Source organism: Panthera leo, chromosome B1, assembly GCF_018350215.1.
Source record: "Panthera leo isolate Ple1 chromosome B1, P.leo_Ple1_pat1.1, whole genome shotgun sequence".
Lineage (NCBI taxonomy): Eukaryota > Metazoa > Chordata > Mammalia > Carnivora > Felidae > Panthera > Panthera leo.
The window spans coordinates 114,889,033-114,915,101 of record NC_056682.1 but is presented as its reverse complement, the minus strand read 5'-3'; the positions used below and the strand labels follow the sequence as shown (position 1 = coordinate 114,915,101).

Genomic DNA, 26,069 nt, shown 5'->3' with positions numbered 1-26,069 from the left:
ATAGCAGATATTTTCCAAAGATGCCCACAACAGAATTTCCGACCCTGCAAACTATTTGACAATGTGACATCGCCACTGTCACGTCAATAGGCAGAGTCTAACTCTCTACTCTTGACTCTGGGCTGGCCTTAGGACTCACCTGTTGCCAAAAGGATGTAGTGAAAACGACAATGTGTGACTTCTGAGGCTGGGTCAGAAAATGCTACCTGGACACTCCGTTGGAGAGAAGCCCACTATTAATACCCTGAGGCCACCATGCTCAAGAGATCACTAGCAAGTGTTTCAGCCAGCTAAGCTCCCGGCTGACAAGCGGCATCAAGTGAGTTCGTGATCACGGACGCCAGCCAGGTGAGCCTTCAGAGAACTGCAACCAAGCCAGACATCAGGGCAAACCGCCCAGCTGAGCCCTCCGGAAGTCCTTACCCACAAAATGGGAAGTGAATTAAAATGGTTGTTTTACACCACTAGATCTTGGCTAATCTCTTACACAGAGACAATAACTAGAAAAAAGAGATGGAGACGGGGAGGAACAGGAAAAACAGTTTTCTGTTTTTTATTGTTTTTAACCACCAGTTGGACACTAAGCATCAGAAAGAAAAAAAAAAAACCCTGAAACCGGAAATCTTAGACTTTTTACACAAAACAACCTAAATCATAATAAAAGTACCTATTTATACACACATATGTATATGTATTATATGTATACACACACACACACACACACATACATATACATAGTTTGAAACAAAGTAAGAACAGACTACTAGAAATTTTAGTTACTGACACAGGAAGTTTCGTTCAGATTACAGTGAACACAGACAAAAAGACAAAAAGCTAAAACAGTTAGAGAAAATTAGCAGATAATTACAAGACAGATAATCCAAAACTTAGATAAGGAAAATGCGTATACCCGAAGAAAAGAAACCAAATGTACGAGATTGAATAATCCCCCACCTCCAATTCATACACATCTGGAACCTCAGAATGGGACCTTAGTGGTAAATAGGGTTTTTGTGGATGTAATTAAAACGAGGTCATACAGTACCAGGATAGGAACTAAATCCAGCGACTGGTGTCACTGTGACAGGGCCATGTGAAGACGAAAGCAGGAGACAGAGCACTGCATCTACAAACCAAAGAAGGCCAAGGACTGCCAGCAACCTCCTGTAGCTAGGAGAGAGGCCTGCAGCAGACTCTCCCTCAGGGTCTCCAGAAGGAACCAACCCTACCAAAACATTCATCTCAGATTCCCAGCCTCCAGAATGTTGAGAGAATAAATTTCCGCTGTTGGAAGCCTCCCTGTTGTTTTGATGTGATCTGTTAGAATTAGGATGGAGAGAATTAGGGCTAAGACCCCTCCTAGGTTATTGGAGATGGATCCGAGAATTGCGTATGCGAACAGGAAACATCACTCAGGCTTAACGTGTGGTGGAGTACTTAGGAGGTTGACAGAGGTGTAGTTGTCTGGGTCTCCTAGTACACTAGCCCTGGTAAACCAGTACGCCAACCAACGTAGAAATATAAAAGAAAGTTTATCTGGAGTACAATCTGAGAAAAAGCAAACTATGTTCCAGGAAAATGACAACCCACTCAATACCCCAACAGATCCTGATTAAGCTACTGAATTGTGAGAAAAAGAAAGAAATCTTTACTTCCGGGGCACCTGGGTGGCTCAGTCTGTTTTAGCAGCCAACTTTGGCTCAGGTCATGATCTTGGGGTTCTTGAGTTCGAGCCCCACTCTGGGCTAGCTGCTGTCAGCACAGTGCCGCTTCAAATCACGTCCCCCTCTCTATCTGCCCCTCCCCCACTGTGCACTTTCTCAAAAAGAAAAAAAAAACAGAAAATCTTTACTTCCATTTCCAAAAATATTGTCAAAAAAAAAAAAAAAAACAGCAAAGGCTATAGAAGATTTGACAACATAATTAACAAGCTTGATCTAAAGAGCATATCTAAAAACATTGCACGTATCGGGGGAATAGATGTTCTTTTCAAAAAAAATTTTTTTAAGTTTACTTATTTTTGAGAGACAGGGAAAGACAGGGCATGAGCAGAGGAGGAGCAGAGAGAGAGGGAGGCACAGAATCTGAAGCAGGCTCCAGGCTCTGAGCTGTCAGCACAGAGCCTGACACGGAGCTCAAACTCAGACTGTGAGATCACGACCTGAGCCGAAGTTGGACACTTAACCAACTTAGCCACACAGGCACCCTGATGGTTCTCTTCAAATATATATTTATGAAAACTGATTACATACTAGACTATAAAGCAAGCACCAAAAAATCTGATAAACAGTATTTATAAGCATCATTAGTGGTAAGATAAATGGAATATACCACACTCAAGAAAAGGATTACCCAATATTCTAAAGATCAATTTTCCCCAAATTGACTTTTAGATACAATGGAATCCCAAACTAAATCCCTATCAAATTTTAGAGTTAAACCAATCACAAAGTTTATACAGTAAAGCAAAGAGCCCCCCCTGCCCCACCACCAAAAAACAGTCAAGATAGTCCTGATGAAGAATAAGGTAAGAGGACTTATTCCACTGGATTTCAAGACTTATAAATATATAGTAAAATAGTGTGGCAATCACAGAGGAACAGACCAGAAGAATAGATCAGAGAGCCCAGAAACAAATTCATACCTAGGTGGAAACCGGACATAACACAGTTGGCACTGAGGGGAAAAAAAAAAAAAAGGATGCCCCTTCATCAATGTATGCTGTTGAGACAACTGATTATCCGCATGGAAAAAAAATAGACCCCACCCTCACATACACACAAAAATCAACTACAGATGGATAAAGGGCCTAAATGAGAAAGGCAAAACTGCTAAAAGAAAATATAGGAAAAGAAACAATTTTTCAGGCTTCCAGATGAAAAAGGAAACCTCCTAAAAAGAAAAAAAAAAAATCAAATTAGTCTCACACTTCTTCACATTTAATACCAGATTAAAATGGAGTAATGCTTTAAGAATTCCAAAACATAGTATGAACCAAATATATATTTTATCTAGCCAAATCATCGTAAAAGACAGGCAGACATTCTCAAACATAAAAAGTCAGGAAATTCAGGGCTGCCTGCGTGGCTCAGTCAGTTAAGCATCTGACTTCGGCTCAGGTCATGATCTCACGGTTCCAGAGTTTGAGCCCAATGTCCGGCTCTGCACTGACAGCTCGGAGCCTGCTTCAGATTGTCTCTCTCCCTCTCTGCCCCTCCCCCACTCACACATGTGCGCACACTCTCTCCTTCTCTCTCAAAAATAAACATTAAAAAAAGAAATCTCAGGGAATTCAAAATCCAATGGAGGACTATCTTACAGAAACAACAACAGAACACAAACACTTAAAACTAGACCCAAAGAGAGAGCTCATGAGTGGACACACCATAATAAAAGGACTGATGATGAACTGGTGGATATAGAATCAACTTACTTACAGAGCTCAAACAAAAAACAATCATGAAAATTTAAGATTTGAGAACAGAATGTGTTACGAACGTAGACAATGGAAAAGTAACAATTTAACAACCTAAACTTAAGAATGAGGAGATGAGAAGAATGTGAGGACAGGGTCTTCTTTCCTACAGAAACAATTAGACTTGTCTACAATTGAAGCATATAATTAAAAACACACACACAGGGGGCACCTGGGTGGCTCAGTAGGTTGAGCATCCCACTTCAGCTCAGGTCATGATCTCGCGGTTCGTGGGTTCGAGCCCCACATCGGGCTCTGTGCTCAGAGCCTGGAGCCTGGTTCAGATTCTGTGTCTCCCTCTCTCTCTGCCCCTCCCCTGCTCATGCACTCACTCACTCTCTCTCTCTCTCTCTCTCTCTCTCTCTCTCTCTCAAAAATAAATAAACATGAAAAAAAAATTTTAAAAAACGCATACACACAGAATTTCACCCATCAGCAAAAATTTTAAGGATTGTTAATATCCATGTTGATGAGAAGACACTTGGAAATGGACCCTCTCCCACACTGTTGGTAGGGGAGTAAATAAGTATAAAATTTTGGTGCTTAATTTTAAATACAATTAAATATTTTAAAATTAAATTTAATTTACAATTAAATACAAAATTTTAAATACAATTACTAGAAGTGAAAGAATCCGTCATTCTTATATGTTTATTTTTGAGATAGCACAAGTAGGGGAGGGGCAGAGAGAAAGGGACAGAGGATCTGAAGGAGGCTCAGTGCTGACAGCAGTGAGCCCAATGTGGGGCTTGAACTCACGAACCACAAGATCATGACCCGAGCCTAAGTCAGGTGCTCAACCGACTGAGCCACCCAGGTGCCCCAAGAATCCATCATTCGTAAAGCCACCTCCAAAATCTAGATCAACTGACCCTCTCACCAGCCCGCACTGGCTGACCTGAAGGGAGACTCTGGGAGAACCAACGAAAAAACCAATCGAGGCCAAAGCAAAAATTCTTTTTTGTGAAAGTCTTTATCACTGTTTCTTTTCATATCGTTTACATCATTAGCTTCTTGAAGGCAGAATCCAGGTCTTGGTGCATACAAAAATTTATAGAATATAACATAGCTATTAACTAGAAAGTAGTTTTAAGATGCATTCTGGTTTCCCCCTTTACTTCAATAGCAATTCTGTAAAGAACAAAAGGAATTACCAAAAGGAAATAGGTTATAATTAAGCAACGCTGCCAGGTACATGCAGTGATGTTCCAGACACACAAATAGCTCAAAATTTAAATAAATACCCTTAATCCTTGTTCAAGACTGTCTATAAACACTGCTTTTGAAATTAACTGGTTTATTTCTCTTGATCTTACCTGTCAGCCAAACTGTGCAGCCACGAAAACCACCTCTGGTCCCCACGACCTGACCTCTCTTGTTCCTGCTGACATGGTGAGCTTGATAGGTGACATTAGTTGCTCTCTGCATCCCCTGGAAAAAATTAAAAAAAAAAAAAAAAAGAATTCTGATTTACCTCAGTCCTTTAAAAAGTAAATACACATATTCCTTGCTGTCACTATTCTATGTAACATGCCAAAAGCAAGGAAAAAGATTAAAACTAACAGTTTTCGTTATAGTACCTAAGCATGGTGTTCAGTGTTTTGCCAATTAATTTAATTAATAATTTAATCAACTCAGCTAGTTTAATATTTGATTTAATTAATTTAACCCTCTGAGCCACCCAGGAACACAAAAACTCTTACTCCTGTGTTTTTACAAATGAAGATGTTAAACCTGAGAAAAGCTAAACAACTTGCCCAAGTGCCAGTTAACAAGGGAGCAGTGGACTCCATAACCCAGTCTTCCACTCACTTAAGCCCTACTAGTATACCATGTGAACTAAACAGGGTCCCTACCCTCACTGAGCTTACATCACACTGGGGGAGACAAAGCAGTAAAACTTGGTCGTATCAGAGCATGACAAGTGCGACTGTAAGAAATAAAACATGGTAAGCTGAAAAGAGACATCAGGGATGAGTACCTCTCTAGACAGGACGATCAAGAAAGGCCTCTGAGAAGGTAGCATAGAAGCAGACTCCTAAACAAAGTGTGGAAGGAATGTCTGTAGGCATCATGAAATGCACAGTAAGAGCTTTTGCGTTCCTGGGTGGCTCAGAGGGTTAAATTAATTAAATCCAATATTAAACTAGCTGGATTAATTAAATTATTAATTAAATTAATTGGCAAAACATGAACTTCACTGCTTATTTGTAGTTATTCCACAAAAAAAAAAAAAAAAAAAAAAAAAAAAAAAGGAATGCAATCATTTTCCCAAATATTCTTCAACAAAAATGGCATAAATTTATACAGGTCTCAAAGTATCCAAATGGACATTTCTCCAAGCAAAAAATACAAATGACAAAAAAAGCAGATTAAAAGATGTTCGACATCATTAGCCACCAGAAAAATGCACAGCAAATCAAAACCACAAAGAGATACGTATATGATCCACCAGGAGGGCTATAATCAAAAAGACAGTAACAAGTGCTAGTGAGAATACAGAGAAATTAGAATCCTCATACATTTGTGGTGAAAATGTAAAATACTACAGCCACTTTGGCAAACAGCAGTTCTGAAAATGTTAAATATAGTTACCACGTGACCAAATAATTAAACTCCCAGATACTCACAAGAAAACATGTCCACACAAAACATACATACCTAAGTTCATAGCAGCTTTATTGATAAAAGCCAAAAAGTGGAAACCCAATTGTCCACCAGTTGATAATTAGATAAAATATTTTAAAGTTTACACGATATACCCACTCAATGGATTATCGGGCAACAAAAAGGAATGAAGTACTCAAACACGTTACAACTTGGATGAACCTCAAAAACATTAGGCTAAGAAGCCAGTCACAAACACCCATGTATGGTATAATTCCATTTATTGAACTGTCCAACACGAGAAAAGCTAGAGAGACAGAAAGCAGATTAGTGACTGCCTCAGGCTGGGAGACTGGAGGGCAGGGAGAGTGACTGGTAATGCATAGAGGGATCTTTTGGGATTATTAAAATGCTCTAAAATTGATTGTGATCATGGCTGCAAAACTGAAAAATATTAAAAGCCATTTATGCATTTTAAACAGATAAATTGAATGGTATGCAAATTATATCAATAATGTTGTTTTCTATACAAAACAAAATGAATTAGAGTCTCTATTTTCTCTCCCTATGGAGCAAAACCATAATTAAGGTTCTTTTTAATAGCATGTCTTTACAAAATAGGTACGTGACAGCATCCTTTTTTGATAGGGTGTTTGTATTTGATACTGTTTATAAGCTCTTTTTAAGGCAGTTTTATTCATCATTCATTCAAAACTATTTACTGAATACATACTACACGCTTGACATTCCTCTAGGAATGAAACAGTTTACAGTACCAATAAAAAATCTCTGTCCTCTTGGGACTTTTATCTGGTCCTCACTCCTAGTGCAGTGGTTCTCAAAGTGTGGCCCCAGAAGAGCAGAATCAGCATATCCTGGGAACTGTTAGAAATGCTGTTAGAAATTATTAGATCCTGCCTCCAGGCCAACTGAATCAGAAACTCTGGGGCAGGGCCCAACAGTCTGTATTTTAAAGCCCTCCAGGTGATGATGATACAAGTTAGTGTCTGAAAGCCACTGGACTAGGGACGCCTAGGTGGCTCCTGTCCATAGAGTATCAGACTCTTGATCTGGGCTCAGGTCATGATTCCAGGGTCATTGGATGGAGCCCTGCAATGTTGAGCCTAGAGCCTCCTTAAGATTCTCTCTCTCTGCCCTCTCCCAGCCCCCCTGCCTCTCCCCCACTCAAGATTCTTTTCCCCTTCCCCTGCATATTCTCTTTAAAAAAAAAAAAAAAAAAAAAAAAAAAAGTCACTGGTCACTGGAAGAGACAACAGGGGGAATAAAGACTAAAATGATTAATTATATAAGTTATGCAGGAATAAATATCAGAAAGGAGAAAAGTAAATAAAGCAAAATTGTGAAGAAATATCAGAAGTGATGTTCAGACAGAGTGGCTTCACCAAAAAGAGAACACTTAAGACCTGTGATGAGCTGGGGCGGTGGGGGGGGAGGTGAAGCACCTCCAGACAGAAGGAAGAGTGAGAATGCAGAAAAGTGAAAACGTGGACCAGGGAAATCTAGAGTGGTTGGCAGGCAGTCTGAACAACTCCTGTGAAGCCAACACTCATAAATTCAAAGCAATACCAGTCACTAGGACAGTGTTTTCCGCAGCCACATCAGGGACACAGGTTGAGGCATGGAACAGTCAGAGTAGATCCAACCAGGGCTGTGGTCTGGCCCAGAGGTCTTCAAAATGGGGAACAAACACCCTTGTAGGCATAGAAGCATGACCTTTGTAAAGGAGTGCATTTCTATCCAGATCTTCAACTTCCAGATGTACTCTCTTCTAAAAACGGTCTGCCCGAGGCGCCAGGTCTCTCTTCCCACTTCCCCGCCAACGATGCAAATACTCCTAGTGCACCAGAGAAAGGCATCTCTGCCCTTCTGGGTCCTACCATCACTCATTGTGGAAAATCCTCTGAGGCCAAAGGGACAGTCTGCCAATTCTTTTTAATAAGTACACCACAAGAGTCACACCCCTCGCCCACTAATCGTCTCATTAACAGATGGATTTCCAATAAAATTATATTATAAATGTTCAATAATCACTTATGAAAAATTATAATATGGGTCACCCGACTTATTTCTCTTCAATAAACTAATGAAGGAAACATAACTTTCCAGCTCCACGTCTCCAAGATCTTAAACAAAAACAAGGTTCCCCACACAGATATCCTCATCTCTTGAGGAGGGACACCTCTACCCAGAGGTCACTAGTTTCAGCCCCCAGCCAGGCTGCCTGGGGAGAAGGGGGTGGGGGGTGGGGGGGTGCTACACAAGTCAGCTGCAAAACCTGTTTGACTCAGGTCATTTTGCTTTGGGATTTGTTCCAAGTTATTTCGCTTTGGGGCAAGAAGAAACATGTATCTAATGAATTTTAATTCATTCTGGCCCTGTAAAATACCTCCTGCTTTCTTTTTAAATTGAGTAGAATATATAAAATTACCTGAGAAGCTATAAACCAACCACTGAGGATGTGGCTGGGAGAAAATATAGGATAAGCAGAGATTGTCTGTTTTAATCACTAGAAAAGAATGCTACCTCAGGGTTTCTTGCCTCCCACATTTAAAAAAATTCTGGCATAAGGGATGGCAGTCTAAGGACGCTTATTGTTTATAGATGTTTGATCTTTCTCATATTACAAAACAATCTTAAAAAGAAAAAAAAGATCTGCCACAATCTCCTACCTCCCAGTTTCTCAGAGTAAATTAAAGAACACTTTTCTTAAACTACTGGAATAGCAAGGAGGTGGAATTATGCCTGAACTTTACTAAGAACCTAAAGGCCACTCCCACATGCAATCTCCTAGTTCCCCTTCCCTTCTTTTCCACCCTCCCGCTGGCCAAATCCTTCCCCCAATTACACCCACAAGAAATGAGGTTAGTGACTCACTAAGGGCCAAGGGTGAGTTGTTTCCTTCTGATTCTACATTCCTGCTCAGTTTTCAAGGGCCTAGCTTCTATCCACAGGACAGAGAAATCAGGTTTATGGTTTCCTTCCTAATCGTCTGGGTGGTTTGTAGAAATATTTATGTGGCCTGGTGTGTGCACCCAGGCAGTCCCTGTAACATTTACCACCTATATGGTTTGACTGTTCTTGAGGGACCGTTTTCTACTTTCAGGTATCTTTCTATGTACATATGTTTTGACTTCCTTGGGTGGGTAGGTCAAGCGCAGGGAGCTGCAGTTCTTTGTATTTTCCCCAACGTTCCAACTCTTCTCTTGTGCCTAGTCAGTGCTCAGTAAAAGTTAGATATAAGGCACTTATTTTAAGGTATGATTTGTTTTCCCTGCCTAACGTGCCAATGAAGACCAACATTCAGCAATCTTAAGTCTAGCAGAACTGGGATGATTCATTTCAACAGAATTTATTCACTTTCAACACATAGGGCTAAACAACTCTCAGTCCTGTTACCAGGCTAACTTCACATGGCCTCTGACAATTGTGGTGCACACTTTCTACACATTTGACACACTTCTGTCATGACGCACACAAGTGGCCCAGGGTGCCTTTTTGGACCGTCCTTAATTTCCACATGGGCGGTTTTATTATTTTGTCCACTTCCCTATGGGACAAATGAACTTCTCCTATGATGCCATTTAGAGAATTTTATGCCTTATGAGTTTATCATGACTTTATGAACAACTCTGCCTTTTTAAGTGGAATGTGTAAAAGCAATGAGCATATACCAAATAACAAGTATAATTCTGGACTCGACATCTATCATCCATCCCACCACCCACCTTAAGCTGACTGCTGAACAGCGTATTCCTGAAAGGGTGTTACGGAAACTGGTCTGGATCACCTGGCAGAAGAACCAAGCAGCACTCGGAGATCTTGGAAGGCAGGAGGTTTATTTTAGACCAGTGGGCTCAGAGATCACCCTCCAGAGGTCTGAGCCCAGATCAACAGAAGGGACAATTTATAGTCTGTTACTTCTGCATTCCTCATTAGTAGTAATTTGGTGTCAGTGGCAGCAAGCAGGGTGGGAAGAAGAACCCGGAAGGGGAGTCTTCAGGCTGGAGGGACTGGAGTTCCCCTATCAGTCCTGTCAGCCATCTTATAACAGATTTTTCCCTGTCAAGGGAATCTCTGAAACAGTAACAGTCATGTTTCTTTCATGTCTCAAGACATACTATGGAGAGATGGTAGCGTAACATGTGAATAAAGTGAAGACATGGCAGAGTACATACAAAAAAGAAGAACCCTTGGGGCGCCGTGTGGCTTGGTGGGTTAAGCGTCCAACTTACACTCAGGTCATGATCTCACGGTTCGTGGGTTTGAGCCCCATATCGGGCTCTGTGCTGGCAGCTCAGAGCCTAGAGCCTACTTCGGATTCTGTGTCTCCCTCTCTCTCTGCCCCTCCCTCACTCATGCTCATGGTCTGTCTCTCCCTGTCTCTCAAAAATAAATGAACATTGAAAAATAATTTAAAAAAAAAAGAAGAAACCTTTAGTTCACAGTCACTGATAACTTAGTTACCCACAAGTGGAATTAATCTTCTGAACATTAACAAGCCAAAGGCAAACAGCAAAAGTGAAGATCATACATTGCTCGAGGCTGAGAAAACTTGAAAATACTATACTTAACACCCTGAGATTCCCAAACATGCTGCACAGCAACACTGGAATGATGTTGCTCATCAGGAAGCGAATCTCAGGCTCTCCCCCAGACCTCCTGAATCAAAACTAAGTCCCTACAAGGCTTATCTGATTGCCATCAACTATACCATGCATGCACTCTGCATATACATCATAGGTACCCAACTAGTCTGTTTTAAAGATTAAGCAACACTTATATATTGAATCAAAATTTCAAAATGTCGGTAACTTTAATGGAAGGGCCCTAGGATGACCTCCAGGTAGAAAGCCCAGCTCTAAGATTCCTAGAAGTCAGAAACGAATCTAAGACTATTTTAGTCATTGATCCCTTCTAGATACTGAGGATAAGATAACATTTCAGGTAAGGAGACAAACTATAAATAAAGAAATCATTACACCATGACAGACCCCTGCATCTCCCACCATAGTGACAGTGGGGGACTCCCCACACATACGAAGGGAGTTCAGAAGCTGGACAGACAAAAATACACTAACGTCTACCTCAGATGTTGATATTAACTACTAAAACCATGCAAGAGTACACAAAAAACATGGACACAAATGTTCACAACAGCATCACCCATAAAAGCCAAAGAACAGAAACTCAAATGTCCATCACCTGATGAATGGATAAACCAAATGTAATATATATCCATAAAATGGAACATGATTCGACCACCTAAAGGAATGAAGTACTGATAACATGCTACAACATGGATGAACCTTGGAAACATTATACTAAGTTAAAGAAGCCAGATGCAGTAAGCCATATGTTGTAGGATTCCATTTATAGGAAAATTGGGAATAGGAAAATCCAGAGACAGAAAACATTATGGACTGTCAGGAGCTAGAGAGAAAGGAAGAGGTAGGAAGGGGAATGACTGCTGGTGGGTACAGGATTTCTTTTTGAGGTGAAAAAATGTTCTAAAATTAGACACTGGTGATGATTGTACAACTCTGAATATACTAAAAAAAAAACTTAAACATAGTTGTACAACTCTGAATATACTAAAAAAAACTTAAACATACGAGAGATAAAGACACAGAGAAAGGATGCAAACATCAAGGAAACTAGAAAGAAGACACAGAACAATGGCTACATCATCTAAATTGAAACTGGACTTCTATACATAATGTCTAACATTCCCACTATTTTTATTGGTTAAAACTCACTCGGTAAGGAATTATATCCTTAGAAAAGGACATGTCACAGAAATAATTACCACTTAGGTAAATACCAAAAAAGAAAAAAAGTTATTCTCTTCATTTACATTACTTAGTAACTTGCTTTCAAAACAATTCAGAGTTGGGAGTTTTAAGCGTCCGACTTCAGCTCAGGTCATGATCTCATGGTGAGTTCGAGCCCCATGCGGGGGCTCTGTGCTGACAGCTCAGAGCCTGGAACCTGCTTCGGAATCTGTGTCTCCCTCTCCCTCTGCCCTTCCCCCACTGGTGTGCGTGCACACGTGTGTGCTCTCTCAAAAATAAACATAAAAAAAAAAAGAGCAAAAATGGTAACTTCCAAGCTGGTGAATAAGAAAATGTTATTATCAACTGGATCTTACTTTAAATTCCTAATTTTGCATATCAGAGCTATGCAATTTCCTTTCCCTTTTTCTTACCCAAAACAAAGCGGAGAAACAGGGTCTCTCAGCTTCAGCAATAACGACTCCTTGAACCAGATAATTCTTTGTTGTGGGAGCCATTCTGCGCACTGTCAGATGTTTAGTAGCATCTCTGGCCTCTATCCAACAGATGCCAGAAGCACCCCCAGCACAGGCACACGCTAACAATCAAAAATGTCTCCAGATACTGCCAAACACCCCCTTGGGAGTGGCAAAATCTTATCTGGTTGAGAGCCACCAGAGTAGAGAACTACTTCTCAAAATTCAATGTAACAGAGCTCAGGCTGGGAAAGTTTATTTCACAATTCACATGTAGAGACACAAGTATGCTGAGGGGGAAGCTAATACTGCCAGGTATCATGCCAGAAGCCAGGGCTACAGAATCACCCAGAACTAGGATTCCAAAGTAGCCACTAGCTCTCAAAATTTCTTGCCCTGGAAAGAGAGTAAAAATGAATACATGAATACATAAATACACAGAGAGTAGAAGAAATGCTGGCAGCCACCCCAAAGTTCCTATCTAGACATGCCCTGTCAATACAACTTTCTGAGACGATGAAAATCTTCTATACTGTACTGTCCGATACACTGGCCACTAGGCAGTGGAGTGCCTGAAATGTGGCTAGTGCAGCTAAGGAAAAGAATTTCTTACTTTACTAATTTTAACTAAATTTAAGTTGCCACAGGTGGCTAGCAGCTATCAGATTCGACAACACAGATCCAGACCTTGTTATCGTTCTTGTTATTGTTAGTCAACATTCGTAAGAGTACATTCTTGGTGGAAATCCAGCTTTCCTTCTTCTTTAGGCAATTTTTCCAGCAGCAGATCAATACCTGCCCCTGACCATGGCCAGGCCAATGCTCTGAAGAATGAAAATACTGGCCTCTGCCTCGGCCTTTCATAAGCTGGGTGTTCTGCGTGCGTGTTTCTTTTCTGTTCCACCTCAGTCTCCTCCAAAATCCAGAATGAGCTACTGGCCTTCTGTGAAAGGCATCTAACAGTGTATGGGACAAACGGCTCAAAAAAGGTAGACCTGGTAAAAGGGAGAATTATCTCATTCATTTATTTGTTTGCTTTTTAATTAACTCTTTCCCAGATAGAATACAATACCTTCTCTGTCTTTTTACTACTGCATCCCTAGCACCTAGAACAAAGGCACACACAGAGTAGGTGTTAAATATTTGATGAATAAATAATAACAAGGGGGCACCTGGGTGGCTCAGTCAGTTAAGCATCTGACTCTTGATTTCGGCTCAGGTCATGATCTCACGGCTGCAAGATCAAGCCCCACATGGGACTCCATACTGGGCGTGGAACCTGCTTAAGATTTTCTCTCTCTCTCTCTCTCTCTCTCTCTCTCTCTGTCCCTCCTCCCCCCCCCCTCAAAAAATATAAATTAATAATAAAAAATAAGAAGAACAACACCTTAAATATTGTTCATGTGCCAGGTATCACCATAGTATTTCAAATATACTGACTTACTTAAACCTCACTATAGCAGCACCTGGGTGGCCCAGTTGGTTAGGCATCCAACTCTTGATCTTGGCTCAGGTTGCAATCTCACGGTTTGTTACATGGAGCTACCCCCACTCCCACCCCTACGGGGCTCTGTGCTGACAGCACAGACCCTGCTTAGGGTTCCCTCTCTGCCTCTCCCTCACTCATGTGTGCATGTGCACACTCTCTCAAAATAAATAAACTTTAAAAAAAATTTTTTTTATAATGTTTATTATTATTTTTGAAAGAGAGACAGAGAGCAAGCAGGGGAGGGGCAGAGAGAGAGGGAAACACAGAATCGGAAGCAGGCTCCAGGCTCTGAGCTGTCAGCACAGAGCTCGACGCAGGACTCAAACCCACAGACCGCGAGATCATGACCTGAGCTGAAGTCAGCCGCTTAACCGACTGAGACATCCAGGCACCCCTTCAAAATAAATAAACTTAAAAAAATAAACCCCACTATAACCCTAGGAGATATGCACTATTTCCTAGTGGAGATATAGGTCCACCATAAGCTGTATCTTATTATTCACATCATTACCTTTGAGGATGATGAGGCACAGACGTATTACGGTAATATGCCCAAGATCACACAGGTGGTGACAAAACTATAATTTGAATCCTACCACATATGAAGCATATTCTCTAAAGCTGTGCAGAGATATTAATGTTATCTAAGGATTTTAATGTCTGAAGCACCCAAGCTTACTATGTACCATATTCCTTATCCCCATCTTGTTATGTGAGAAGCTCAGTGTAGACACAAAAGATCTGTAATGAAGTATCACTACATAATACGTGATAGTGGCAGCATACAACATAATACAGGGGTGCATACCCAATTCAGCAATGTGTAAGAGTGTGCGCACACAGGAGGGAGGGCCACCGTATGATAAAGAAACCCACAGCTCTGCGAAGATTCTAGGAAGTGACAAAGGTTAACGTGCAGCCCAGGCACAAGGAAAGGCTTGTGTAAAACCATGAGGATGAAAGGTACAGAAGAAAAGTTGGGGCTGGAGATATGGAGCTATGGAAATTTGGGGAGTAGCAGGAGATAGGGGTATGGAAAGGCAAACCAGAATGAGACTACAGGTTGCTTCTGAATGTCAGACCACTCCGTGGGCTGGAGGCTCCAACTCCCCAGTAAGGCAGGTCCAAGCAAGGAATTCAACCCAACATGATTCTACCAAATGGGTGAGTAACCCCTGGACCTGAACTGAGTGCCCCACATCTCCCTCAGCCCAACTCACACACTCCTAAGGGCAGATAAAAGCTAGTCCCACATTGGGGCGTCTGGGTGGCTCAATCGGTTAAATGTCCTCTTGGTTTCGGCTCAGGTCATGATCTCACAGTTACACGAATTCGAGCCCCATGTCAGACTCTGCACTGAGCATGGAGCCTGCGTGGGATTCTCTCTCCCTCCCTCTGCCCCTCCCCCACTCACACTGTCTGTGTCTCTCTCAAAATAAACAAACCTAAAAAAAGAAAAAAAAAGAAAAAAGCTGGTCTCAGTATAGAAAGGTTCAGTCAGATGGAGAATGAAATGCATTACATCTGATCCTTTGACAGACTGAGGTATGAGAAAGCTAACGAAGCAAGTTTATTCCTGATTTCTCTTTAACCATTCTTGTAGATGTATGGAGACATCTCCCTCTAATACTAAATAATGCTCCCCAATGCCAGAACATTATATTTTCCTAGGTCTTTCCTAGCTCTCATGAAGCCCCTTCTCTTACCTGTTCCTTCACAGGAGATACTACCCAAAGCTTAGGACTTAGTCTCTCATTTTTCTCTTCATTCTCTAACTCAAATTTAATCATCAAATCTTTATTTCCAATCTTAACCCACCTCAGTCTCTATCATGTTGTCCACATGTCCCTACTGAGTATTCGAAATGAGGCTAGTCTGAACTGAGATGTGTAAGTGTAAAATACACCCTTAAGTAATATATCTTAGTAATTTTATGTTATGATAGTATTGAAGTTACATTTATGTTGAAATGACTGTTTTAAATATGTTGGGTTAAATAAAAGACATTAATCAAATTTATTTCAACCTGTTTCTTTTTTCTTCAATGGACCCTCTAGAAAGTTTTCAACTACATTATGTGGCTCTCACTATATTCCTATGGAGAGCATATCTACTAAAAGCTGTCTCGCGTGTACAGCATGCTTAAAATTGGATCCACCACTAAGAAACTCTATGACATCGCTGTGCCTCAGTTTCTTCATCTATAATATGGAAATACTACTTATAGGATAACTGTGAAAATAAGAACTATACACAACATTTACTATATGCCAGGCACTGTAAGCATCTCTCATATATTAGCTCCTTTAAATCTTCACAACATCCCAGTGAGACCAACGCTTCCATTTTACAGATGAGCACAGGGAAATCAAGTGACTAGCCAAAGGTTATGTGGTTAGTAAAGAACAGAGCCCAGATTTGAGCCCAGGCAGCTTTCAATGACTCTCTCTCATGATATCCACTTCAGAAATGTTGCAAAAATTCAGTAAGTTAACTTAAGTAAGACATTTAAAACGGTATTGGGCACACAGTAAATTCTCCTTCAGTGTTTAACTTTTATCAGCATTACCCCAGCCTCCAGCCTACTTCCCAATTTCCCAGCACGGCACAACTTATCTCCCCATTTCTCAAGATTAAAACCTCAGGATCCAACTTTTAACACGCCTCCCTCTTTCATTCCCTAATTCTAGTTAGTCAGTCAGCTCCTTCTTACTCTTCCTTGTGTGTTTTGTTTTTTTTTTATAATTTTTTTTTTTACATTTATTTATTTTTGAGACAGAGAGAGACAGAGCATGAACGGGGGAGGGTCAGAGAGTTCCTTGTGTGTTTTTAATGCACCTATTCTGCTATTCCCACAGGTGCTTTAACCCGGCCCTTTGCACCCTCGCATCGGATAAATCAATACCAAGAACAACTTAAACAGTGTTCATGTACCAGCATGCTCTAAATCTATTAGTTCATTTAGACCTCACTATAACCCTATCTGTTTTCTAAGACTTCCACATCTAGGCTGTAACAGTATCTAATTTCCTCAGTAGCCCAACCTTCCTGGAAATCCAATTTCATCATGTGATGGAAACTTTAAAGGAGTATGGGTTCTTCACACTTGTGTGTATCAGCTGACTTCAGTATGTGAAAGGAAAATATGACGGATGTTCTCTATTGGGGCAAAAAAAGACTTATAAGGCCCAGAAAATTAAAAATTCTAGCCTCACCAAAAATCTCCCAAGGAATCAAGTCTTAACTGAGCTAACATTAACAACTGCATAACCTAGCCCCACCCTAACCCATTCAAACTTCTCTCCACTCCTCTGTAAAAATTCTCCAGAGTGGTTAAACAAGGTTTCCTTGTTTCTATAAAAAATAGTATTATTATTAATTCTTATTTCCAGCCTTTATTCATACAGTTCCTCTCTGCCTCACAAATCTGGGCACATTTCTCCTCCATAAACTTTCCCCAAACATTTAGGATAAACTAATCTCCCTTCTAAACTGCGATAAAACATGTCTTGCACTAGTCACTGTGGTCTGAAATACTCATCACCTGGCAAATGCCACTTCCAGCCCCAACCAGGCCATGAGCAACTGGCCAGAAAGCATGGAGTCCCTCATTTTTCATCTTCTCCATCAGTGGCAAAGGTCTCTACAAAGAATGAACACCTATTTGGCAAACAGTTAAAAAATAAATTATGGACGGTGTAAATGAAATCATCTGTAAATACCCTAATTTAGCCAACCTTATTTCACCAACTAAAAAATACCATGAGGTACAAGAGCCACACCAAGTTACATGGTAGTGGTTTCACTGAACTTTCAAATGCATTATCTTCTTTGCTCCTTGAAACAACCTAGAGAAGTGCACACTATTACACCCTTGTTAAGACAGCTAAGGGTTAAAGAAATAGAATGTTTTTCCTCAAGTTCACTCAGCTACTAAATGGCAAAGCTGGAACCAGAGACCAGGCCAGTAGTCCAGTGCTCTTTCCAATGTTCTAATTCACCTTTTATTCCTTTCCCTCCTTATCACAGAAGATTAAATAATTAAAAGAAGAAAGGAATCAGGTGAGAATCTTAAGTAACAACAGATACGATAAACTCACATCAAATGAATATTTGCCTGAAATGGCTTTTTTTTTTTAACTCATCAAGGTTAATGATGATTTACGAGGTTGCATTTAAAATTAAGCCTCATGATCGGATTGTGCTGTGAAATAAAAACCCATCTAAACTTAAAACCAGCGCCTTTCCTGACTCCAAAGTTGGACACCACCTCCCCCTCCCCACCTCAATCTGCTCTATACTTACAATATCTTAAGGCTGTTTCTCATCAAAGAAATAAGGAAGGAAACAACCTCCTGAGGAGACAGCACTTAACCATCAAATCCAATTGGCAGTCCTTGCTAAACATTATAAACCATTAGTCTACCCATACCTTACTGTCTCCAGGAATCGAGTCCTTAAAACTCCATGTTATTTGTCAAACATTCCGATTTAATACTGAGCCACAAAGAACCTCAGTTCAGAGCAGTCTCAACTCATGAATGGCCACATTGTTGGGTACTCTCCCTTCACACTGAAACTCGCAAATGGAAAGACGTGGCGATGGATCCAAACCTGGGATAAATGCACTGGCAGAGCCAAGGAAAACCACGAACGCAATGAAAATGCGCCCGCCTTCGCCTCCTCTGCAGACCTTCTGGCCACTCCAAGAGATGCGGGAAGCATCCCCTGTCGGGGGTGCACGCTTCCGTAGCCGTCAGCTCATTCCCGAAAGATTTGCTTCGAGGTCTCATCTGAGTCGAGGAGCACGGTAAGGGAGCATTCTTCCCACGAAGGGTGGGTCGGACCGCACACAGCGCCCAGCCCGAGACCCCCCCCGCGCCAGCCCGTCTGGCACCCCCCACCGCCCCAGCTGGAAGGCGCCGCGGGCCTCGGGTACCATCCCCCGAGCTCCAGGGAGGATGCAGAGGAGGCGGGAGGGAAGGAGCGGCTCCGGAACGAGCTGCAACCAGAGCCTCCCAGAGCCTCCTTCGCTTCTCTGCCCCGACTCACCCAGTTCTGCGCATTATTGCTCAGCTTGACTTTCTTGCACAGGCTCCCAGGTACCTCCATAGCTGCAGAGCGCGCGCGGGTGCCGGGATCCTAAAAGCCAGGAGAGTAGCCGGAGGAGAGGCCGACGGGGGCGGGGCGGGACGAAAAGGCGGGGCCTCCTTGCGCCCGAGTCGGCGCGCGCTTACGTACGCACGCGCTCGTGCTCGTGCCTCCTACTGCGTGGCGCGTTGGTTGCGCCTCCGAAATGGATCTGGAGCAGAGGTATGTGGGGAGGGGCGAAGCGGCGGGCCAGAACCTTAGGCAGGAGCTGGGGGTGGGGTTTTGGCGCTTGCAACGGTGCGAGCGCGCACGATGCTCCTCCCTCTTGATTCTGAGGAAGGGGCGGGGCCTGGGAAGGTAGTCGTGGAAGTTTCCTAGCCTCTCCCGGGCTTGACGCCTTGTGCTGCGCAGGCGCTGAGGCTGGAGCCAAGTCCCAGGCGCGGGCCACCCACACGGAAGGGCAAGGGAGGTTCCGGGCTCCCTGCAGCTGATGCTGGCTGGGAAGAGACATTGATGGAGTCTCTTGCCCCTCTGACTTTTCCTCCATAAGCGCGGCCACCAGTCTTCTGTCTGCCCATTCTGTATCCTTGCCACCCTGGCCACATTTAAAAAGGGATTTTCCAGCCTCGCAAAGGGAAGAAATGATTTACTGAACAGCTTATTCTCCACACGTTCCGCTTGGTGGCTTTAAAATTCTGCTCAACGCGTAACTTCAAGAAACAGTCAATGCCCCTTCCTTGGTCATCAATAATTAATATCTCGACTGGGATTAGCGGTCATCTGCAAGGTGCTTCCTTCCCCACTTGGCGACCTCGCTTCATATCAGGAGATTTCTGTCCAGTAATTCTCAACCGCTAGGCCAAAAGGGCCCCTATATTATTAGTTTTTCCGAGAAGTCTTAGAGGACTGAAATCCAGGCTTAGGGAGGGCTGCTGGTTACCAAAGGGTAGACTGCCCACCTGTGCAGGACATTCTCAAATTCACCTAATTAATATAGGACCAGTTCATAGGAAAATGGGGGTGGGGGTGAGGACTTCCTCCACGAGTTACTCCCCCCACCCCTCCATTCTAAGGACTTTTCCAAAGCTTGCCGCGGGCACAGAAATAGTACTCTGCACCTGCCCCCTCCCACACGCCCCCCACCACATCATCTTCAATCACTGAGACCTGAGGGTACTGCTTCTCAATAACTAGCAAATCAGTCTATTTCCCTCACAGTTACTGTCGTTTGTTAGGCCTTCTCCCTATCCAAGATGAATAACAACTAATCCCCTTAACTGAGCACCCTCCACCTGTGCGGCTGCTGCTCACACGCATGTTACTCCATTTTTGAATTGCTGTCAGAGTGGTCCTTCTAAAATTTTAAATCCAACCTTGTTTACTTGACCATGTAAAATGTCAATTCAGTGGTTCCCTGTAGCTTTTTCTAAGGGGTGTTTAATTTGAAGTCTGTATATAGAATTGAATTTCGATATAATTCTCAACTCTCAAAGAGCGGGGCAGGGACAGAGAAAGAAAATCTTAAAGCAGCCTCTGGGCTCACAGCGCATGGGGTACTCCAAATCCCTAAGCCATGAGGTCATGATCTGAGACTAAGCCACCGAGGCGCCCCAGCCATTTCTTCAAGGAGTCCTAGGAAATGGTATTTAAAGGGAAATGGTATAAAGATATCACAGTCTGGGCTTTTAGTTGTACTCCTTGCTTCTCAGTCCATATTTGTGAGCTTTTCCCAACGAAAGACATTTTTAGGGTTAAAATACATCATGACTTTATATTGATACTCTCAGTTCAAATTCATGATTCCAGACATCAGTCATGCAAATGAGCCTGCAACATCTTGTCAAACCAGAAACAAGGAAATCATCAAAAAACACTAGGATTGAACAGACAACAAAAAAATCCCACTAGAATTATGTCAAAAGGACTCAGAAGCCAACTTTAAGAAGTTTTCTCCTGTCAAAGATGGTACAATTAGATTAGAGCACTAAAGGGATAATAACTATAAGGTATTGAAATAAACCAAATATGTTTAAATGTCCGTGTTCATAATGATTATAATTAAAGACAACTCATTGCCACCCTTGGAGGATGCTAGTGAGCCAACTCATTATTTTGAAACTGATAAATAAAAGGAAAGAATTTACCCTGCCTTCTCTGCACTAACTGTAAGTAAGGTAACGAAAAAAGTTGATGAGAGGAAGTTCTCTTTGTAGAAATACAGCTAATAGATGAAGGAAAGATGGAATTATAATATCACCATTTTGTACCTTCTAATGAAATAATGTATAAAGACAATGCTGCTCATGGCTGCTAACATCATGACAATAAAGGACATCAGAACTTTTTTGCCTCCTGATGACACTTTGCCTCCTGTGGTATTAATGCCCCTTACATTCAACCCTGATTCTAATCAAGCCTTCAGATCTGATTACCGGTTTACAGTTAATGCAGAGGAAAGATGTAAAATCACCATAAATGCAAGCAGCCAAATCCAAACTGTGGAAATCTCTACATAAGGACCTGATTCTTCAATAATTAAATTAAAAGGAGAAGGAAAAAAAAAAAAAACAAATGAAGAACTGAAGATTAAAAGAAAACTTAAGAGAGGTATTAAGCAATTGAACCATATGAAACTTATTTCACGACTGACTCACATAGAGAAGAATTTTTAATGTATACAGCAATAGAGGAAATTTGAAGGGTACCTGGATTCTTGATAGTAAAGACTTACATTTTTTGGTGATAATAACATTGTTATATTTTTTAAAGGAGTAATTTTAGAGTTACATATTGAAGGATTTATCAGTGAAATGGCAATGCCACAAGTATTCAGAATTAAAATGAGGCTCTTGCAAATTAAAAACAAGATAACAGAAATGGAAGAAAAGGTGAAGATAGCTTCCAGAATGCAGAGCAAAATCCCCAAAAAATAGAAATAGAATTTTTAAAAGAATAGTCCAGGAAATCCAACATCCACATATTAGAAATTCCAGAAAGAGAAAAATCATAGGAGGAAATAACTAAGTAAACCATTAAACAAAATTTCCTAGAAGTGAAGGACTGGAGTCTTTCCCTGAATGTCCAGCTCAAAAGATAGAAATTGAATGTACAATGCATAGTACTGTTGCCTGGAAATCCTACAAACTTCAAAGGAGAAGGACAGTTCAAAAACAAAGAATCAGGAGTGAAAATGAATTGAAGGTACTAAGAAAAACACTGAGAGTTAGAAGATAAATAGAACAATACCTTCAGAGTTCCAAAAGAAAGGCATTTCCCACCTAGAATTTGGAATTATCATACACCCTTTCTCAAGGAAATATTGGAGGATGTGCTCCAGCTAATGGAAAGAGGGCATTCAGAAAATAGACGTTTCCACACAGGAAACAGTCAAAAGGAATTCCCAGATTTATGGTGAAGGAAGATCTGAGAATGACTGCCATGTACCAGGTCTAGAGGATAATTAGAAGGCTCTCCAAGAAGTCAGAAGGCCCTTGGAGAGCCTAGTTTAGGAAGATAAAATTAATATAGCATCTGATGGGAATGACCATACTGAAAATGATTCAGACAACTGACAAGGAGTTTGTGGTTGTATTAGTGATAACTACTTAGAAAAGTAAGTCATTAGGGCGCCTGGGTGGCTCAGTCGGCTAAGCGTCTGACTTCAGCTCAGGTCACGATCTCACTGCCCGTGGGTTCAAGCCCCGCGACGGGCTCTGCGCTGACGCCTCAGAACCTGGAGCCTGTTTCAGATTCTGTGTCTCCCTCTCTCTGACCCTCCCCCATTCATGCTCTGTCTCTCTCTGTCTCAAAAATAAATAAACGTTAAAAAAAATTTTTTTTTAATAAAAAAAAAAAAGAAAAGTAAGTCATCAAAAAGGACAAATTTATCACAGCCTTTCTGTACAAACTGTATTTCAGAGTAATCAAATAGCTGATGAGGAAAGGTTCATACTGATAGAATTCTAGTTAATAAATGCAGAAGGAATGTTGGCATTTAAAAATCACCATTTTAAGCACCTGATGAGGCAATTAACATAGGCAATAATCATTAGTGTCTGCTAAAAGTATTAGGTGGAAGACAGTGTGATGGTTTATTTTGTGTGTCAACCTGAATGGGTTCACAGCGTGCCCAGATATTTGGTTAAACATTATTCTGGGTGACTCTGTGAGGGTACTGCTGGATGAGATTAACATTTGAATCAGTAGACTAAGTAGATTGCTTTCCATAATGTGAGTGGGCCTCATCTAATCAGTTGAAGGCCTGATTACACTAAACAGATGACTCTTCTGCAAGTAAGAGGGAACTCCTGCCTTACTTCCTTGATTAAGACATTGGTCTTTTCCTGCCTTCAGATTCGAACTGAAACATTGGCTCTTGGGTCTCAAGCCTGCTATCCTTCAGACTGGAACTTATTCCATCAGCTCTTCTGATTCTCAGGCTTTGGGATTTGGAGTGGAACTATACCATCAGTTCTCCTGGATCTCCAGCTTGCTAACTGCAGATCTTGAGACTTCTCATCCTCCATGATCACGTGAGTCAATTCCTTATAGTAAATCTCTATCTATCTATACTGTTGGTTCTGCTTGTCTGGAAAAACCTGACTAATACAGGCAGGAAAGGGAATTTTATGATGGAGGGATCAGGCTGGTACCATCTGCACCCACTTATCAATATTAGCATCTTCTAAAACTGGGACACCAGACATCATGTACCTTAAAATGTGATATAACAAGAAATACTCAGCACTCATTATCTTAGTTTGTGTTGTTTAAGAAGCAGGACATGGAAAGAAGGATTTGAGTACAAATTATTTATTTGGGAGGTGAGTCCAAGAAACACCATTGGTAGAGTGGGAACATGATACATGAAGGAAGTCAATAAAGCAGCCATTATGAGTAACTCAGTTTAATCCCACTGAGTAACTCTAAGAAACAGTGTTGAACACATGCTTCAAAATATATTACCTGAGAGGAGAGAGCTGGGGAGTCGTTATTCAAGGATGCCGCCTAGGGAGAAGAGTGTTCATCCCTTGGAATTTTGGATTGCAATGCCCATAGGTAGAGAGGGCACTGGTCCCAAAGAAAGCCTTCATGCAAAGAAATGGAGGTATATTCACATGTGGAAGTCAAGATGATATCTTCTACAATAGCAAGGGCTGAGGGAATATGCATGCAGCACCAAAAGTATTTGCTATAACCATTTAATGAAGTATTCCTTAAAAAAAAAAAAAAAAAAAGCATGGGTGCATTTCTCTACTTTTTCTTTTTCACATAAGAGGCTACTTATTTTTAAGAAGAGAAAAAAAAATAAAGAACTCTACAAAGAAAGCCACACACACACACACACACACACACACACACACACACACGAAGAAAGAGAAAAAAAGAAACTATCTCCAGAGTACTACTATCGTGGTGGAAAGGAAGAATGGTAATAGTTTTACTACTTGGCTAAGCTTTAAATCACACATACTTGGTCATAATAATATAAACTATGAATAAAACCTTAACAAAATTGCAGTATCACCACATGGAGTGGTTAAGGGGATGAAAGAAGTGTGTGTGTGTGTGTGTGTGTGTGTGTGCACGTGCACATGTGTGCCAGAAGAAAGAGGGATAGATAAATCTTCATTTTCTATGGTGTGAAACCAATAGATACTGCCTAAAACATAAAGACCAAGAATAGCAATACACCTATTATTTCAAGATATGGAGATACGTACCAAGAGATTTACCTGAAAGATTTAAGAGTCTCTAGGGCAGGAAAATTGGGGGAAGAGAGGAAGATGACCAGGGGTTTGCTCTTTGTCTTAAAATTCCTTATAGAATTATTTGGCTCTAAACTATTTGGATATATAATTTTGACATAGACATACAAAAAAATTTTTAAGACTAAATTAGAGGTCAAATGAAGTGAGCATGTAGGAACAGCCCTTAAGTTGTTTGGCTTAGGGGCACCTGGGTGGCTCAGTCAGTTAAGCCTCTGACTCTTGATTTCAGCTCAGGTCAAGATCTCATGGTTGGTGAGTTTGAGCCCTGCATCAGGCTCTGCACTGATAGCATGGAGCCTGCTTAGGATTCTCTCTCCACCCCACCCCCTTCTGTCTCTGCCTCTTCTCTCTCTCTTTCTCTCAAAATAAATTTTTTAAAAATGTTTGGCTTAAAAAAGAAGAAGAGAAATGAGACATAGCTGAAAGACAATACAGAATCAAGGTAGGATATTTAAAAAAAAAAGGCTAACCCAGAGCAAATTGTATGCTGATGAGAATGACCCAACAAAGAGCAAAGGTGACTGATGGATGGAAGCCCTTGAGGGTTGGAATCCAGGGCACAAGTGAAGATGGACCTTTGACAGGGAGTAGGTAATTCCTGCAAAATACAGTAAAGGGAGAAGATAGGCACAGATGCCAACCCATTGTATAGGAGGTGGAAGATGAGGGACTTTCCACTGAGGGACTTTATTCTCTCAGGTAAATATGAGGCAAAGCCATTAGCAAGAGAGGACCCATACTCTGAGGACTACTGCTCTAAATAATGAATGTGCATTCCTAGATATCTGAGATACTATCCCTCGTAACCTTGAATATTCCAAAAGTCATTCAAAACTGAGAAGAGCAAATCAAATATTTTAATCTAAACCAAAGAGCTATAAAAATTGGGAAACCCAGAGCAAAGTGTACTTTAACCCTTTCAGGTACTCCCAGTAAAAGGGTAATAGTTACATAAGCTTGGTAATACCATCACTTACCTCACTAGTATTGGAGCATCAGTCTCAGAAGGTCATCTGGGATAAACAGAATTTAAAAGTTGCTGCACAAGTGGGGCACCTGGGTGGCTCAGTCGGTTAAACATCCAACTCTTGATTTTGGCTCAGGTCATGATCTCACGGTTTGTAGTTCAAGCCCCATGTCAGGCTCTGTGCTGACAGCTCAGAGCCTGGGGCCTGCTTCAGATTCTATGTCTCCCTCTCTCTCTCTGTCCCTCCCTGCCTTGTGCTCACTCTCTTTCTCTCAAAATGTAGGTAAATAAATATTTAAAAAATGTTTTTTAAGTTGCTGCACAAGCCAAAGGCAATGTGCAGTAGGATCTTATTCACCCTCCACGCTTCCTATTGTTAGTTAAATCCCCACCAGTTTCTC

At 41.4% G+C, this 26,069-nt stretch overlaps 1 protein-coding gene across 2 annotated transcripts in view; it reads right to left on the bottom strand.

Annotated features, from left to right (window-relative positions):
- PAPSS1 (3'-phosphoadenosine 5'-phosphosulfate synthase 1) overlaps positions 1–19,167 on the bottom strand; it is a 101,976-nt gene extending 82,809 nt beyond the window's left edge. The window contains exons 1-2 of one of the 2 annotated variants that reach the window (XM_042935745.1): positions 18,892–19,167; positions 4,792–4,906 (exon numbers count right to left, since the gene is read on the bottom strand). In XM_042935745.1, coding sequence (XP_042791679.1) covers positions 4,792–4,906; positions 18,892–18,951 — 175 coding nt within the window. In that variant the 5' untranslated portion in view covers positions 18,952–19,167. Of the gene's footprint in view, positions 1–4,791; positions 4,907–18,453; positions 18,565–18,891 lie in introns of those variants that run through there. The other variant, XM_042935746.1, reaches the window with a different exon arrangement.
- Between the last annotated feature and the right edge of the window lie 6,902 nt (positions 19,168–26,069).